General features: G+C 37.1%; 1 protein-coding gene across 1 annotated transcript; it reads left to right on the top strand.

The window, feature by feature from the left end:
- The first annotated feature begins 10,035 nt into the window (after nucleotides 1-10,035).
- Nucleotides 10,036-14,296, top strand: LOC143617838 (serine/threonine-protein phosphatase PP2A-2 catalytic subunit-like). Its single transcript, XM_077090263.1, has 6 exons — nucleotides 10,036-10,303; nucleotides 12,702-12,816; nucleotides 12,888-12,996; nucleotides 13,063-13,140; nucleotides 13,220-13,411; nucleotides 14,009-14,296. Exons 1-6 carry the CDS (start codon nucleotides 10,051-10,053, stop codon nucleotides 14,180-14,182), a joined length of 921 nt encoding a protein of 306 aa, XP_076946378.1. The 5' UTR covers nucleotides 10,036-10,050; the 3' UTR covers nucleotides 14,183-14,296.
- The last annotated feature ends 543 nt before the right edge of the window (nucleotides 14,297-14,839 follow it).

Genomic DNA, 14,839 nt, shown 5'->3' with positions numbered 1-14,839 from the left:
CAACGACAAGTGTGGGGAAATTTTGGGTTGGTATTAATTATAGTGAGAACCTCGGTTAATGCATTTTGTTTGTTACGTTGTGTGTAGGATGGGACGGACAGGTGAAACTCGCAAGAATCCACCACGGAACAAGGGTAAGGCAACCTCGTCTTCGGCTGCACTGGACCCTTCATTACCAAAACGGAGGCTAATTTTACAGGATGATGAAGAGGAAGATGATCTGATGGAGGAACCGTATGAAGATGAAGGCATAGCACCTCCTTTTAAGCCAACCTGGAAAGGAGGTCCTTTGTCAGCAACTGACCCTCGGTGGCAGGCAGAGTTATTTAATGATGAGATGAATAAGTTGCATGCGAAGAATCTGGGGTTTATTTGTGAGAGGAAAGTTGATGTTAGTGACATGAAACCATTCGGGATTGTCATAATGTTTAAGAATCAAGGATGGGAAGCTGCATTGAAATGCTATGATGGTGAAACCAGGGTTTTATATATGGAGAGTATTCAGGAGTGGGTATCCACGTTGAGGTTAGATTGGGGTAATAATCCCCCAAAAACGATGCGGTTGATAGGAACAGTTAACCGTAAGGAGGTTGTGATGTCAATGGATAGTATCGCTTCGTTTGATTCGCGGCCATCAGGGGAATACATCTACCCGTCGGAAGCCGATCTCTACCAACACCCCGAAAAACACCCCACGTATGAAATGATGAAGGCGGAACTGTTTAAACCAGGGATGCGTCACCAGTTGTTGAGGAATAATCTGAGGGGACAGGTGCGATTATTGTTGAGTTTGGTGATTAGTAATGTTATGCCACGAAGGGGGGATCGAACAAGTGTGCAATAGTGGGAGATCCCTATTTTGTATGCGTTAATGAAGGGGACACCGAAAATTTCGTTCCGATACTTGGTCATGATGAATATTTGGGAGGCTCATCAGTCGAAGAAGAAACTGATTATCCCACATTGCCGGCTGATAACAGCTCTGCTGAAAATGAAAGGTGCCATCGGGGAGGATACACCGAATTTTGAAAAAATCCATACTCTTTTTTCGATGGACCAAATGGAGAAGGAAGGGTGGGAGATTGAGCGAACAGAGCAGTATTTGATTTTGAAACATTGGGACACCAAGACGCTGTTGAAGGCTTTGAAGAATAGTGATGGTGATGACGTCGTGGAAGAAGTGTATGAGCCGATGGTTGGCGGGGTCAGTAGTGGGGCAGCACCACGTGGTGGTGGTGAGAGTAGTCAAGCGGGTGGTGTGTTTGAGCAGCCACATTTTATTCCAGTTCAGGAGCCGCATGTGATGTTTCAGGATGATGCGCGTATGACCGAATGGCTTCACAATTCGAGGCCTGACAGTTATGGGGGTTGGAGTAATGAGTTTCAGTACATCTATGACCAACAGAATCGGAACGTGGAATTACAACGTCGGGAAACTCAGCGATTGTATGACAGGATGGAGCAGTGTAACCAAACCCATGCTTATAATTTTCAGCAAGAGATTAATGACTGGCACATGGACGATCGCCACCACAGGACGCATGAGGCATGGCATCGCGAGGAGCCGGTGGTGGAAAACCCGCCTATGATCGATTACACTACCCTGGGTCCTTATGACGGTAGTGTCCACTATCCACCACCGTAACTTCACCACTCACGCTGGGTAGATCCACATGCAGATGCGGCACGAGATTCACAAGCAGGTAGCTCATCGGACACATTTAACTTTTCTGGAGTGATAGAGACGATGCGGTCAATCTTTGGTGACCCGCAACCCCCGTATTATTGAGCACTCGCTGATTGGCTGATCATGTCCATGTGTCTCTCCTTATCTCTATGTTTGTGTTGAACAATTTGTCTTTGTTTTATGTGTCTGGGCAGTTGGGAGGTGGCGTGAAACTTGTTGGCATGTTTGTTTGTTTATTTTGTGAACTATATGTGGTCGAAGGTGGTGTTGAACTTGTTATCTTTTGTGTATGGTCGTGTGTGTTTAGTGTCGTTTTTATAGGTAATCGGGTAGGATTCTCCGGATGCCTCACTTATGTTTTGATGGTAGTTTACATTGGGGACAATGTAATGTTTAAGTGTGGGGATGCGGTTTGGTTTGAAAGTGAAAAAAAAATGCGTAGAATGTCCCTAAATTGTTATACTTATAAACAATGAAAAATGATTGAAAAACTAAAACTATTAAAAAATCAAATAAATAAAAAATAAAATAGAAAATAAAAATAAAAATAAAATAAAATAAAATTAATAATAATAATAAAATAAAATAAAATACTAATAATAATAATAATAGAACAGTAACACATTTAACTTGGGATGTGCCGGTAGGCTCAGCCTTAAGAATGAAAGGGCAGTTTGGTTGTTGACATAATTGAACCTCTAATTGCTTGATTTTGGTTGGAAAAATTTTCGGGTTTTGTTTGTTTAGCTAAGCCTGTGTAAGGACTGGGATGAAAGGTTGGGCCATACTCAAGCCTTTCTGTTAGATTTGATCACCAAAAGAAATTTTAAAATATGAATAGACTACTGAACGATGCTTGGATAGGCTTAACGTTAAAGTATGCTAGCTGGCTTGTGATATAAACATAACGAAAATACTTCTAGTTTAAGTGGTTAACGCTTCATAAGTGTATGGTTTTATGACCTTAAATCCTGTATTGATGGGATGCTCTAGGGTTCGGACACCAGGGGTCTTTATGCGGTATATCATCTGGGTATTCACATCTCCTAAGTGGATTTATGAATATTAAAAGAGCTCAAAAAGCAAACCCGCAGTTTATCTGCAACTTATAAGTCATTAAACATGATCATTACGTGCTTTGAAAGTACAATTACACTACTGACTTGATCATCCACGCTGTTAGTCATGTGGGGTCCTCGTGCTCACGTCTCATTACCATTAAGAAACGGACCACACAGGACACGTCACATGTAAGCCCTACAGATGAATTCGTGCATACTCACCCCTGGAGATGGGCTTTGGGGTATTGCTTGATAACGGGGGTATACCATGTAGTGGGGGCTATTTGCTAGTTGGTAACATAATTGTACCTTAATCATATCTAATGGCCATTCTAGTAGACTTTGACACTTAAGTTTAGGTTTTGGTTCGATAAAATATCCAGGATTGTTTTAGCTATTTCATATGGGCTTTAAATGGTACACATGGTTATGCATAATTTTGATCATCTGACTCTAAGGTTTAAGTCAAGTTGGGGTGGTCTGGCTCGGTAAAACCATAATAAAGCATGGTAAGGCGGCTTCAAGACTTTGATGTGTGGATTCCATTTAATCATATAAACTAATAGATTGCCACGCCTTATTTGTCCTGGTAAGTATTAGGGCATGGGTTTATGTGGTTAGCAATATCGGCAATCGCGGTTTTTGTGTTATTTGTTGATACTTAAAATAAGTTGATTATTTAATAAAAACAGTTTCTGGTTCTGATTTCATTGTATATCTTTTTCAAGATGAAAAAGGATAAGTGTGGGAATGTGATACGTGGGTGAAATATCGTGTATTAAATGAATTATACCACTTGTTTTGTGAGTTTATGTGCCGGAAACACGTTTACTTTGTGTGTGTTTGTAATTATAGGTGTGCGGAGCTTAAAGGAGCTAAATGGGAGCACATGAGATGGAAAGGAAAGAAAGATTTTATTGCATGGAATGATAGAGCAAGTGAAGACGAAGACGTGGCCGAAAACGGGGCATAAATCAGAGTTCGGACGAAGAAGTTACGCGAGAAGTAAAACGGTGGGTGACAGGCCCACCGTAGCCTACGGTGGGGGCTGCCACTGTAAGGCAGTAATCATAACCGTAAGCTACGGTCCCCACCGTAGCCTACGGTGGGGAGACCGTAGCCTACGGTCACCAGGACGGGGAAAAATCGAAATTTTCAGGTTTTTTTGGAACTATTTAAGGTATCTTTGATATCATAACATACTTGGACGTTTTTGGAGGTTTTTTCCACCATCTTAACACCTTTCAATCACCCGAATCATCCATGGCATCATCCACTCAAGAATCAAAGAAGCTATTCAAGACCACGATGCTAGGCTAAATAACTTGTGACCATCTCCGGGTGTAGGGTTGAGTTGTTCATTGGATTGTTGGTACTCTAGACCTTATTTTTGGATCTTGTTTGTGTGCTTGAACATACTTTTGGGTAATCAATGAGATTTGCAGTTTATCAGTTATTGATTTTGGTCATCAACAATTAGGATTGAGTTCTTAGTGTCATTGGCCTACTTATCTTTAACCATAGAGCTAATATTTCATCATTGCCTAAGATTACAATCAAATAGATCATTGTTTAGCTGTGTCAATCAATTGAATTAAGTTCTAACGATCACCATAGTCAAACATTTAGTCTTTTGGTTTATTGATTCAAACAAAGAGTATAATTCCATATGTTTAATCATTTATCCAATTGGCTTCAAAACCTGAACCCTGGAGTTTGGTTACTTTTTAATCATTGTTTACAAATACAAATCTTTTAAACCACTTGACATCGTTTGTCCACCTAGTATAATTAATAATTAAGTTTTAGAACTGATTAGCACTTTCCACTGATTCCCTGTGGATTCGACACCTTACTTGCCCTTGCTAGTAAAGGTAATTTATAAATGTTTTTGATTGACCTTTCGACATCGATCAGCTGTGGAGCTACTTACCAGTGCTCAACGGGTCGTGCATAGTAATGTTATGACTCAAAGATCCACAAATGTAGTTTTTAAAAGATTAGGTTTTGCAATTCAAAAAGGGGTAGCGGCGCAACTTGTTTGCCCGCTTGCCTTCTGTTTCGATGTAATTTAATTTTTAATTTTAAAGTTAAAAGCACCCATAAATCATCAAACAATAATTTTCGCGAGTCATGGGTTTCACCAAACCTGGATAGCCCTTAAACGGGTTATTACATCTCATTTATTTGTGAAACACTTTCACCATCAAACCCTAATTTAATTTCTCTCCTTTACATATTCTCCGTTGTTTGTCTATCCTCTCCATCACCAGTTAATTTTCGATTACCACCCACCATCGTCAACCTCCCCTCTCATGCATCAACCACCATCGCTACCTACATCAACCGCCCTTTTTTCATAAGACAAATATTTGTGTTCATGTTTGTTCGTTATAAAAAATCAGCATGTTCGTTTATGTTCGTTCATTAAAAATCGAAAAAACTTACACATCTCAACTAAAAGAGCCCAAATGTTAAAAAATATAGTGAATGTGACAAACTAATATATGCGCATTAAATCAAAACAAAACTACGTTAAAAAATAAAACAAATTATTACAAAATATAAAGGAAAAAGTGAATACGGTGCTGTCATACACCTAAGTTTAGGTGCCAACCCCTCAAAACAACGTAGTTTTAATTAAAAGCCCTAAAAATAAAAACTAGCACCCCCTATTTTTACTTCTTTTATGTGTTTCGTGCTTCTTCTCCTTATTTGCACTACTCCTAAGTCGACGTATCTTCTATATTCAAGCTTTTATATCAATTCGATTACAAATCATAATATTCTTTTCGGTTTTTTCAGTATCGCTCCTTAAAAATGGCTTGCAGATTCTTAAGTAGTTTTCTTTCTTCCATATTTTACTTTTCACAAATCATTTTGTTGACTTGGTTATATCGAACAAAAAGTAGGATTGAAACTTTCATATATTTGATTAAACTTTCAAATAAGATGATAAACAGCAAGCAAAATGAAACAGTTGAAAATATATCCACTTCATGGAATGGGCAAAAAAGAGCACCAAATGACGAAACACCTAAAAGGAGTAAAAATAGGGTGTGTTAGTTTTGATTTTTTGGCCTTTTAATCTAAACTACGTAGTTTTGAAGGGTTTGACACATAAGCTTAGGTGTGTGACAACACCGTATTCAATTTTCCAAAATATAAAATAGCAAAATGATTAAAAATAAAAACCTTAATAAATCCCTATAACACGGAGGGCTCAAACTAGTATGATATAACAGTTTATTTGTTCTTCAAATGGTCTCCCGTTCCTTTCTTCAAAATATATAATATATATATATTTCGTGGAAGTCCCCGGCAGAGCTTCCCAAGCTAATCATCTCTGTCAACAATTGGTTTACATTCATTCCCCGTGAACCGTCCCCGAAGCGAAGAAAGAGGAGCAGGAACAAGAGGTTGTCCTCTCCCGGCCCAGTAGTTCCGCAACTACTACCGTGGTTGTTGCCAGGGCAAGAACCATGTTTTCAGAGAAGTGGCGGTCCGAATCTTATCTGAACTGCGAGAGAACGAGTTGAAGCTAACAACATGTCGATTACACACCGGGGGTTGGTAAGAACTGAGGGACCGGCATATCTATTATTTTCTCCCAGATGAAGCAGCAGGCATCGGTCCGTAGAACCCATAAAAAAGAGATGGTTGTGGCGCGAAGTACTCTTGTGCACCTACGTCACTCGGCTCGCGCGCAACCATTAGGATGATACTAGGAAATATGGTCCAAAGAATCTCGATAGTAGTTCCATGCATCATATTAAAGGGGCGCGGCTTTGTATGAGGCTCGTACTGCAGAGCTCTGATTTTTTTTTTACAATTCTCTTTTTTAAAGCAGATAGTTCACAGTGCTCATTCTATCGATACTGGGAAAAATCATAAATAAAATAAAAAATCATAAACCACAATGACTATATGCTTAACACACCTTCAGATCGAAGAAGTACTTTTTGGAAAGGATTCAGCGGGGTGGAGGAATGGTCTAGGGAACTACTCTCCTCTGTTATTAGCATTAGCAACCCCCGCTGAAAAAATGAATGCCCGCTCATATAGATTCTATTTCGTGCGCTTTGCTATAACCTTCCTCGCTCATTTGGGCTTTGCCTGTCCTTTCTAATCAAGAATTATGGCTCGGCCCGGGAAAGCGCTGGCAACAACAGAAAGGAAGGGGTCCATGTAGCTGAGCGAATTGCATGTAGAGATCCGTAGGGGCTTATAGTTTAATTGAATCCAGCGGCCAATTATGCGACAATATAGGCTGAGCGAGAATAGGATAAGTGTGTTATTAGTCTAGTATGATTACTTGACCAGTCCACCAAATGAGTATACTTGGTGTATAGTGTATACTAACACATAAATTTTTCGAAAGGGACTCTCATAGTGGTAGCAGTGCTTCTCTAAGTAGGTCATAACACTTGTCATACCTCATTACTCAAGTTCGAATCCCCCTTACAGTGGTGCTGCCTAGAGGTGCACAAACCAGTTTAAAACTCAAAACGAGTTTGGGTTGAAACCGGTTTGGTGTGATCAACAAAAGTCAAAACCGGTTTATGATTGGTTTCGGTTCGGTTAACCGGTTTTGGTGGTGAAAATTCCAAACCTACTATTGCTGCCATCATATGTGTGGTGACTTGCTGTTATTATAACTTGTACATATTCCTGAAGTCGAAACCAAGAATTAGTGCTTGTTATACAATACAGCCTATGGATTGGTGTTGTACCATGCTCTTCACAATCACTTGAGCTTTTTCTAGGACTTTATTATCTATCCTATTAACTATTGAAGTTGTAACAATCACAAGAGAATCAAGAAATTGACCAAACCATAATCTCTTTTCTCTTTTTGCTGTAAATCAGTAACCCCTTGTGCCCTAGGGTTGTATATTTGATTTCATTTTTGTGAATCGGGTTTATCTTGAGCTTTGGCCAGTGTCGCCTATCTCATTCTAATATACTATATAACAATTTGCTGACTATAGGATCCAAAAACTCTACCTTAAGATTGTAGTTACAACATACATGTGTCTGTGCGGCTTTGTCGGTTTTATGAAAATGTTTTTATGGTTACTTTAACGGTTTACTTGTCTTAACATGCAAAACAAACATGAAATAAACTTTAGTTACTTCAAATCAAAACTTTAAAAACCAAAATTCAATATATTTTTCTTTTCTAATTCACGGTGGGCCAAGCTGTCTTATAAGCCGTTTCATGTAAAGCATTGACAACCAACACATGCTTATTCATTTTGCATTTGATACTTTTGGGTAGGGCTGTCACTTTTACCCGAAACCCGAAACCTAACCCGAGAAAACCCGTAGCCGAAACCGAACTAACCCAACCCGAGAAACCCAAACCCGAGAAAAGACTAATCCGAACCCGAACCGAAGTAATTCAGGTTGGTTCTTGGGCTCGAATTCTAGGTTTCGGGTCAACCCGAATAACTTTTAGTTTTAAAACCATATATATTTTTAGGTATTGTAGGCTAAGCCTTAGTCGCCAACGTTATAATAATTTAGTTCAAATCGACTGTTCACATTCCACCTATTATGAATCGATTGCTTATTGTTTATTAATGTATTCATTTACGACTAAAAGCAACTATAATCCAACACCCTAATCACGCCATACCGAAGACGACTACGCCGGTCTTGTTTATTATGGTTGAACTTTGTTAAATTTTACACTTTTTAGGATGTTTTATCGGTTTATTTTTGTTGCTTTATTTACATTATGAGTAAAAAAGAATGTGTTTCATTTAAATTTAGCAATGTAGTTTTTTTTCTAGGATACTTAAAACCCGGTTAACCCAACCCGAAGAAACCATGAGAGATTTGGGTTGGGTTTCGGATCTAGATTTAAAACTTTGAAACCCGAACAATCCGACCCGAAAAACTGAAAACCCAAAAAACTAACTCGAAGAACACCCTTACTTTGGTGTTTCTCGCTACTGGGGCTATCAAGCTACTTAACCGAGTTCAGCGTGCTTATGGACTCCAAGATCAACCAATTTAGTTTATAAAAAACTTGGTTTTGCAATCCAAAATGAGCTAGCGACGCAGCTTGTGACACGCTTGCCTTTTATTTCAAATTAATTTAAATAGTTTAATGAAAATGATTTATTTTTAATACTTATTTTCCAATCTTCTTGAATATAAAAGTTCAAAATCTAATTAAACTAAAAAAATCCAAGAGATAAAATATACATTAACATATCCTCCCTGACGGTGAACAAAAATCACCTAAAGTTCACTTGAAAATTATTAATTAGATCACATGAGAAGTAGGATAATACCGATATCATTCTCACAAGGCCCTAATCTTCTAAAATCTGTTTCAAATTATACATGGTTTAATGTTTCATATTTTGTGAACTCGTGGTATTTAACTAGATAGCATCCTCATCTTTATCTCTCTCACAAATCTCTATCCATCTGATGTCGCACGTCGTATACACGTATACAATGTTAACTGAGTACTAAGATGATTAACTTCACATTACCAAAAGTTTAACAGGGCACATATATTGTTTATTCCCGTTATGAAGAAATAAATATATAACACAAAAACCTTGACCGCTTAAAATATTTTTGCAATTTTATGTTTTCTTAATAATGCTTATAACACAAAACTTTAAGCTTCATCAGAACTCTTAAATATAGGCATTTGAGCGGCTGTAAAGTTGCTGCCATGTGATATAGGTCACAATCGAATTCTGAAAACAACCTTTTTCATAAACAAAGGGTTAGAACATGTACACCAGACCTAAACTAGTCCGACATCCTTGGAAAGAATTTGCCACGTGTAGGGGTGTAAACGAGCCAAACCGAGCTTAAATGAGCCCGAGCTCGAGCCTAAAATAAGCTCGCTAAATAAACAAGCCGGAGCTTCATTTATCAAGCTCGAGTCGATTCATGAGCCTATCATTTATGTGTTTAATATTTGTGTATACACACACTCAGACACACATAGAAGTATAAATGAGATTGGAAAATAGAGATTGAAAGGATTCGAGCTCGAGCTCTGTGTAAGTTAAACAAGTGAAGTCGAGCTCAGGCTCAGCTCGTTCGTGCTCCTACTAACTATTAAGAAAATGAATCAAACATAAAACCCAAACTACAGTATCAAAGTTGCCACATAACAAAAGCACAAGGACTAAAAAGAGATTTGAACTTCACAGATCACAGACCCAATATAAACACCAGAAAGCTTCTCTCTCGTCTTTTCCCCAAATTCTAGAGAGAGAAAGTTAAAAGTCAATAAACAGAGGCGTTAATCTGTTGTGGGAAAAAATGGCATCGCATGCGGATATAGATCGGCAGATAGAGCAATTGATGGATTGCAAGGCGTTGACGGAATCGGAGGTGAAGACGCTTTGCGATCAAGCCAGGGCTATACTTGTGGAGGAATGGAACGTCCACCCGGTCAAGTGCCCGGTCACCGTTTGCGGTGATATTCACGGCCAGTTTTATGACCTCATTGAGCTCTTTCGGATAGGCGGCAATTGTCCCGATACCAATTATCTCTTTATGGGAGATTATGTTGGTAAGTTTTTTATTTTGTGCTTTGTAATTGTTGAAAATTAGTTATAGGAATTTTGTGCTTATTGTTGTACCTGTGGAGATCTGTACAAGTATGAACGAGCCTCGGTTCGACTTACGAGAACTAGAGGTCGAGCTTCGTTCATTTCGAGCTATTTTTTAATTTTTCTAAAGCTCGAGCTCGGCATGTGAGCTATTTTTTAATTATTAGTTTTTTTTAAATTATTTTGAGAAAAAGTTTAAATGAGGCTAAGCTGGGCTCGAGCTCGTGTAGTACCTTAAACTAGCAAAAGCTCGTCCGTGCAGAGTGAAGTTAATACAGAGAATTCCGAAAGAGGTAAAACTTAAAAATATACGAGGGTTGTTAAGGCTTGACGAGCCTTAACGAGCTTCCCGTACAAGGCTTGAGTTCAGGCTTGATGTCTAAATTAGTTTTTTTTTTAGGCTCGAGATCGAAAAAGCTCGGCTTGTTTCGAGCTTTTTCTTGATCCGAGTCTGAGTAGCTCGTGAGTGGCTCAGCTCATTTGCACTTCTAGTTGCTGGAAGTTTTCATAGAAAAAGCTAAATAGAGATGCAAAACATATGACTACATGAGGAGGTTGATTTATTTACTTATTTAGAGATTGCTATATTGTTTGCCTGTAACTCTTATTATTTGTAATTTTGGTTGAGTAATGATGAATTGGTGATATTAAAACACATAAATACTTGAATGCAAAAATAATCAGAACATTCTCTTGACACTTAGGGCGCGTTCGTTTCACATAATGGAATGGAATTGGAATTTGCATAGGATTTGGAATTGGAAGGAATTGAAATCCAATTCCATTCTATAGGGTGGCAGTTAGACCTGCAATGCTATATGGAACAGATTGTTGGGCCATCAAAAAGGCACAAGTGCGGAAGATGGAGGTAGCAGAAATGAGAATGCTACGTTGGATGTGTGGGCACACAAGGCTAGACCGAATAAGAAACGTTGTGTTTCGCGAGAGATTAGGGGTGGCGAACATAGCAGACAAGATAAGAGAGTGGAGATTGAGATGGTTTGGACATGTAAAGAGAAGACAGGCGACGAATCCTGTTAGATCCGTAGAAAACATTACTATAGAGGGGAGGAGGGGTAGAGGACGACCGAAATTGACTTGGGATGAGAGGATTAGGCATGATTTGATAGACCTAAACCTCTCCGAGGACATGGTTGAGGATAGGAATTCGTGGAGAAGTAGAATTAAAGTTAAGGATTTTTAGAGAGAATTGAATACCTTAGGGCTTAGACTTAACTTATTTAGTCCACATACCATAATGGTATTTCCCTTGCATATATTATTATTATTATTATTATTATTATTATTATTATTATTATTAGCTTTTATATAGCTGTTAAACTGTGATCTTATTATTAATATTATATAATAATATTAATATTAATATTAATATTATTATAATTAGTAGTAGTTTTTATATAACTGTTAAAATTTGATTTCCTTTATTTTGCTTTATTTTCCTTTATTTTGCTTCATACGCATGTTCTTAGAGCCGAGGGTCTCTCTGGAAGCCACCTCTTTATTCCTTTGGATAGAGGTACGGTGTGCCTACATCCCACCCTCCCCAGACCCTACTTATAGCTTTGCTGTCGGTGGGATTTTACTGGGCATGATTGATTGATTGATTGATATGTGTTCGTTTGACAAATATATTGTAATATATCACCACAAATGAATTGAAATCGGTTTTTCTTTTTTCTTTTAACGAGGATTAACGGCGGAAACATTTTCGTTTTTTAGATTTTTGTTTTTTATTTATATTTTGCGTATGATATTTTTATTATTTTTTTGAATTTTTATTAGGGGTTTTCTATTAAGATCAAAAACCACTCAAGAAAATATTCATAAATAATAATAAAAATTTCATAACTCAAAATATAAATTAGAAACAAAAAAGTAAAAAAACCAAAATGTTTTATTCGTTGTCCTCGCTCCAAAAAAAAAACTCGAAAAAAGATTGCAATGAATTCACTTGAAATCCTTCACATTTTGGAAGGATTTGGAATCCCTTAATTTAAAGGAATTTGAAGGAATTGAATTCCAATTCTTTGACAATCGAACACACCAAAATGAAATTAAGATTCCAATTCCAACGAAACGAACACGCCATGTCATGAGATTTTAATTCCAATTTCCTTTGAATTCCCACGAATTTTGTGAAATGAATGTGCCCTTAAATAGTAGCTAATTGGATGCCTGATTCAGTTTATTGGAAACAGAGATAATTTCACTTGATTAGAAACAGAGATAATTTCACTTGATTTACAAATTGAAATTAGGTAGAATAACTATATCTTATTCAAGTTTGTTACTTGCAAGGAAATATCAATGTATAGGCTAATCAGATTATTATCACAGATCGCGGGTACTATTCGGTGGAGACTGTCACACTTTTAGTGGCTTTAAAAGTTCATTATAGAGATAGACTTACAATTCTTAGAGGAAATCACGAGAGCCGCCAGATTACTCAAGTGTAAGACTTGTTTATTAATGTTAACAATCTATTATTTTTGTTACTCATATAATCTTTATGGTCAAACTCAGATATGGATTTTATGATGAATGTTTGAGAAAATACGGAAATGCTAATGTTTGGAAACATTTTACCGACCTCTTCAATTACCTACCTCTAACAGCACTTATCGAGAGTCAGGTTAGATTTTAATTACAAATTTATCATATTTATTATAATAAATTTTAATTGATTTTTTTATTGTAGATCTTTTGCTTACATGGAGGACTTTCACCATCATTGGATACTCTGGACAATATCCGAGCGTTGGACCGCATACAGGAGGTACTTTTGGTGTATTGCATCCATTAGCTTTGAAAAACTGATGTATTGGATTTTACTTAATACATATATTTTTATGTAGGTCCCACATGAAGGACCAATGTGTGATCTGTTATGGTCTGACCCAGATGACAGATGCGGGTGGGGAATATCTCCACGAGGGGCTGGGTACACGTTTGGACAAGATATAGCATCTCAGTTTAACCATACAAATGGACTCTCTCTCATCTCAAGAGCTCACCAGCTTGTCATGGAAGGTTTTAACTGGTGTCAGGTCAGTTAACGCTGTTAGGTCTGTAAACGAAACGAACTGAACGAGGTATTGTTCGTGTTCGTTCGTTATGCTTTTATTGGACAAACGGACATGAAATGCACATGTTATCGAACACAGTTTTGTGTTTGGTCGTTAAGGAAATGAATTTGTATGTGTTCGTCATTAACTTTTTAAAGGAACCTAAGTGTACACAAGTGAACTTAAGCGGAATGAACACAAATGAACTTAAGTGAGCACAAACGGACGTAACGGAACACAGCTAAACTTAAGCAAGCGTAAACGAAATTAAGCGACGTTAACAAACATAGACAAACATAACGATCGCAAACGAACATAAACAAACATGTTCCCAAAGGTTCACAAACATAAATGATGAAACGTCCTCCGTTCATGTTTGTTCATTTAATTAATAGAAACATAATTCCTTATTCGTGTTCATTCGTTTATTAAACGAGTGAACGTAAATGGGACTTCCTGCCGAACGGTTTGCTGAACGTACATTCGTTTACATTCCCAGCCCATATATTAACACAAAAAGATGAAAATAATAACCATAATGGACCCCACTAAACTTGTATTCGCGTATGTTGGTATCAGGAAAAGAACGTGGTGACGGTATTTAGTGCTCCAAATTATTGTTATCGGTGTGGGAATATGGCTGCGATTCTTGAAATAGGGGAAAACATGGACCAAAATTTTCTTCAATTTGATCCCGCACCAAGGCAGATTGAACCGGATACTACACGCAAAACACCCGATTATTTTTTGTGATCATAATCCAAATGGGGTTTGTTGGTTGTTGTAATCCTTGTAGATGTTTGTTACCATCATTCTTTTGTCTGGAATTTGGAGTCTGGGTTGCTGCTGTTGGTGTTAACAAAATGGGATGTAGGAAGCAGCAACTTATTTGGTATATGTTATTATGTTTTATAACTTTCACTTCCTAAGAAAGCAAATTTTTGGTGCATTAGCATTTTTAAGCAATCAAATAAATCTCATAGCCTTTTCAGTAATTGTTTTTATTTTTATATAATATGACTAGCTTTTAGCCCGTGTGTTACGTGAGTTTATTCAGGTAATTGTTTTGTTTTTAATCTTTTTGCAATTATATTTTTGTAATTAATTGTGATTAATTGTTTTAATTTAATTTAGTATAAGAAAGTTTGATATATTGATTCAGAATTTATAATTGAACATATTTTGATTCATTTATGTTTGTTTATGCCTGTTTATTATGTTTGTTTATGTTCATTTTTGAATGAAATATTAAATGAATTATCTACTTAATGTTTTATATTTGTTGGTTATTGTTCATTTATATTTGTTTATTTTTGTTTGTGTTTGTTTACATTTGTTCATATATGTTAATTTATGTTCAATTATGTCCGCCATATTATTTTGTTTGATATTAATTTTACTTTTTTGATA

This window comes from Bidens hawaiensis, unplaced genomic scaffold (assembly GCF_021521415.1).
Source record: "Bidens hawaiensis isolate Kalapana, Puna unplaced genomic scaffold, B.hawaiensis_p1.1 tig00059175_1, whole genome shotgun sequence".
Classification (NCBI taxonomy): Eukaryota; Viridiplantae; Streptophyta; class Magnoliopsida; order Asterales; family Asteraceae; genus Bidens; species Bidens hawaiensis.
Note: the sequence above shows the minus strand (reverse complement) of the source record. Positions and strands in the feature narration are given on the sequence as shown.

Excerpts from the sequence above, each read along its gene's own strand:
- LOC143617838 (XM_077090263.1), top strand. The coding sequence starts at position 10,051 with ATGGCATCGCATGCGGATATAGATCGGCAGATAGAGCAATTGATGGAT. Across the intron at positions 10,304-12,701 it reads CTTTATGGGAGATTATGTTG|ATCGCGGGTACTATTCGGTG; the intron begins GTAAGTTTTTTA and ends TTATTATCACAG. Across the intron at positions 13,141-13,219 it reads CGTTGGACCGCATACAGGAG|GTCCCACATGAAGGACCAAT; the intron begins GTACTTTTGGTG and ends ATTTTTATGTAG.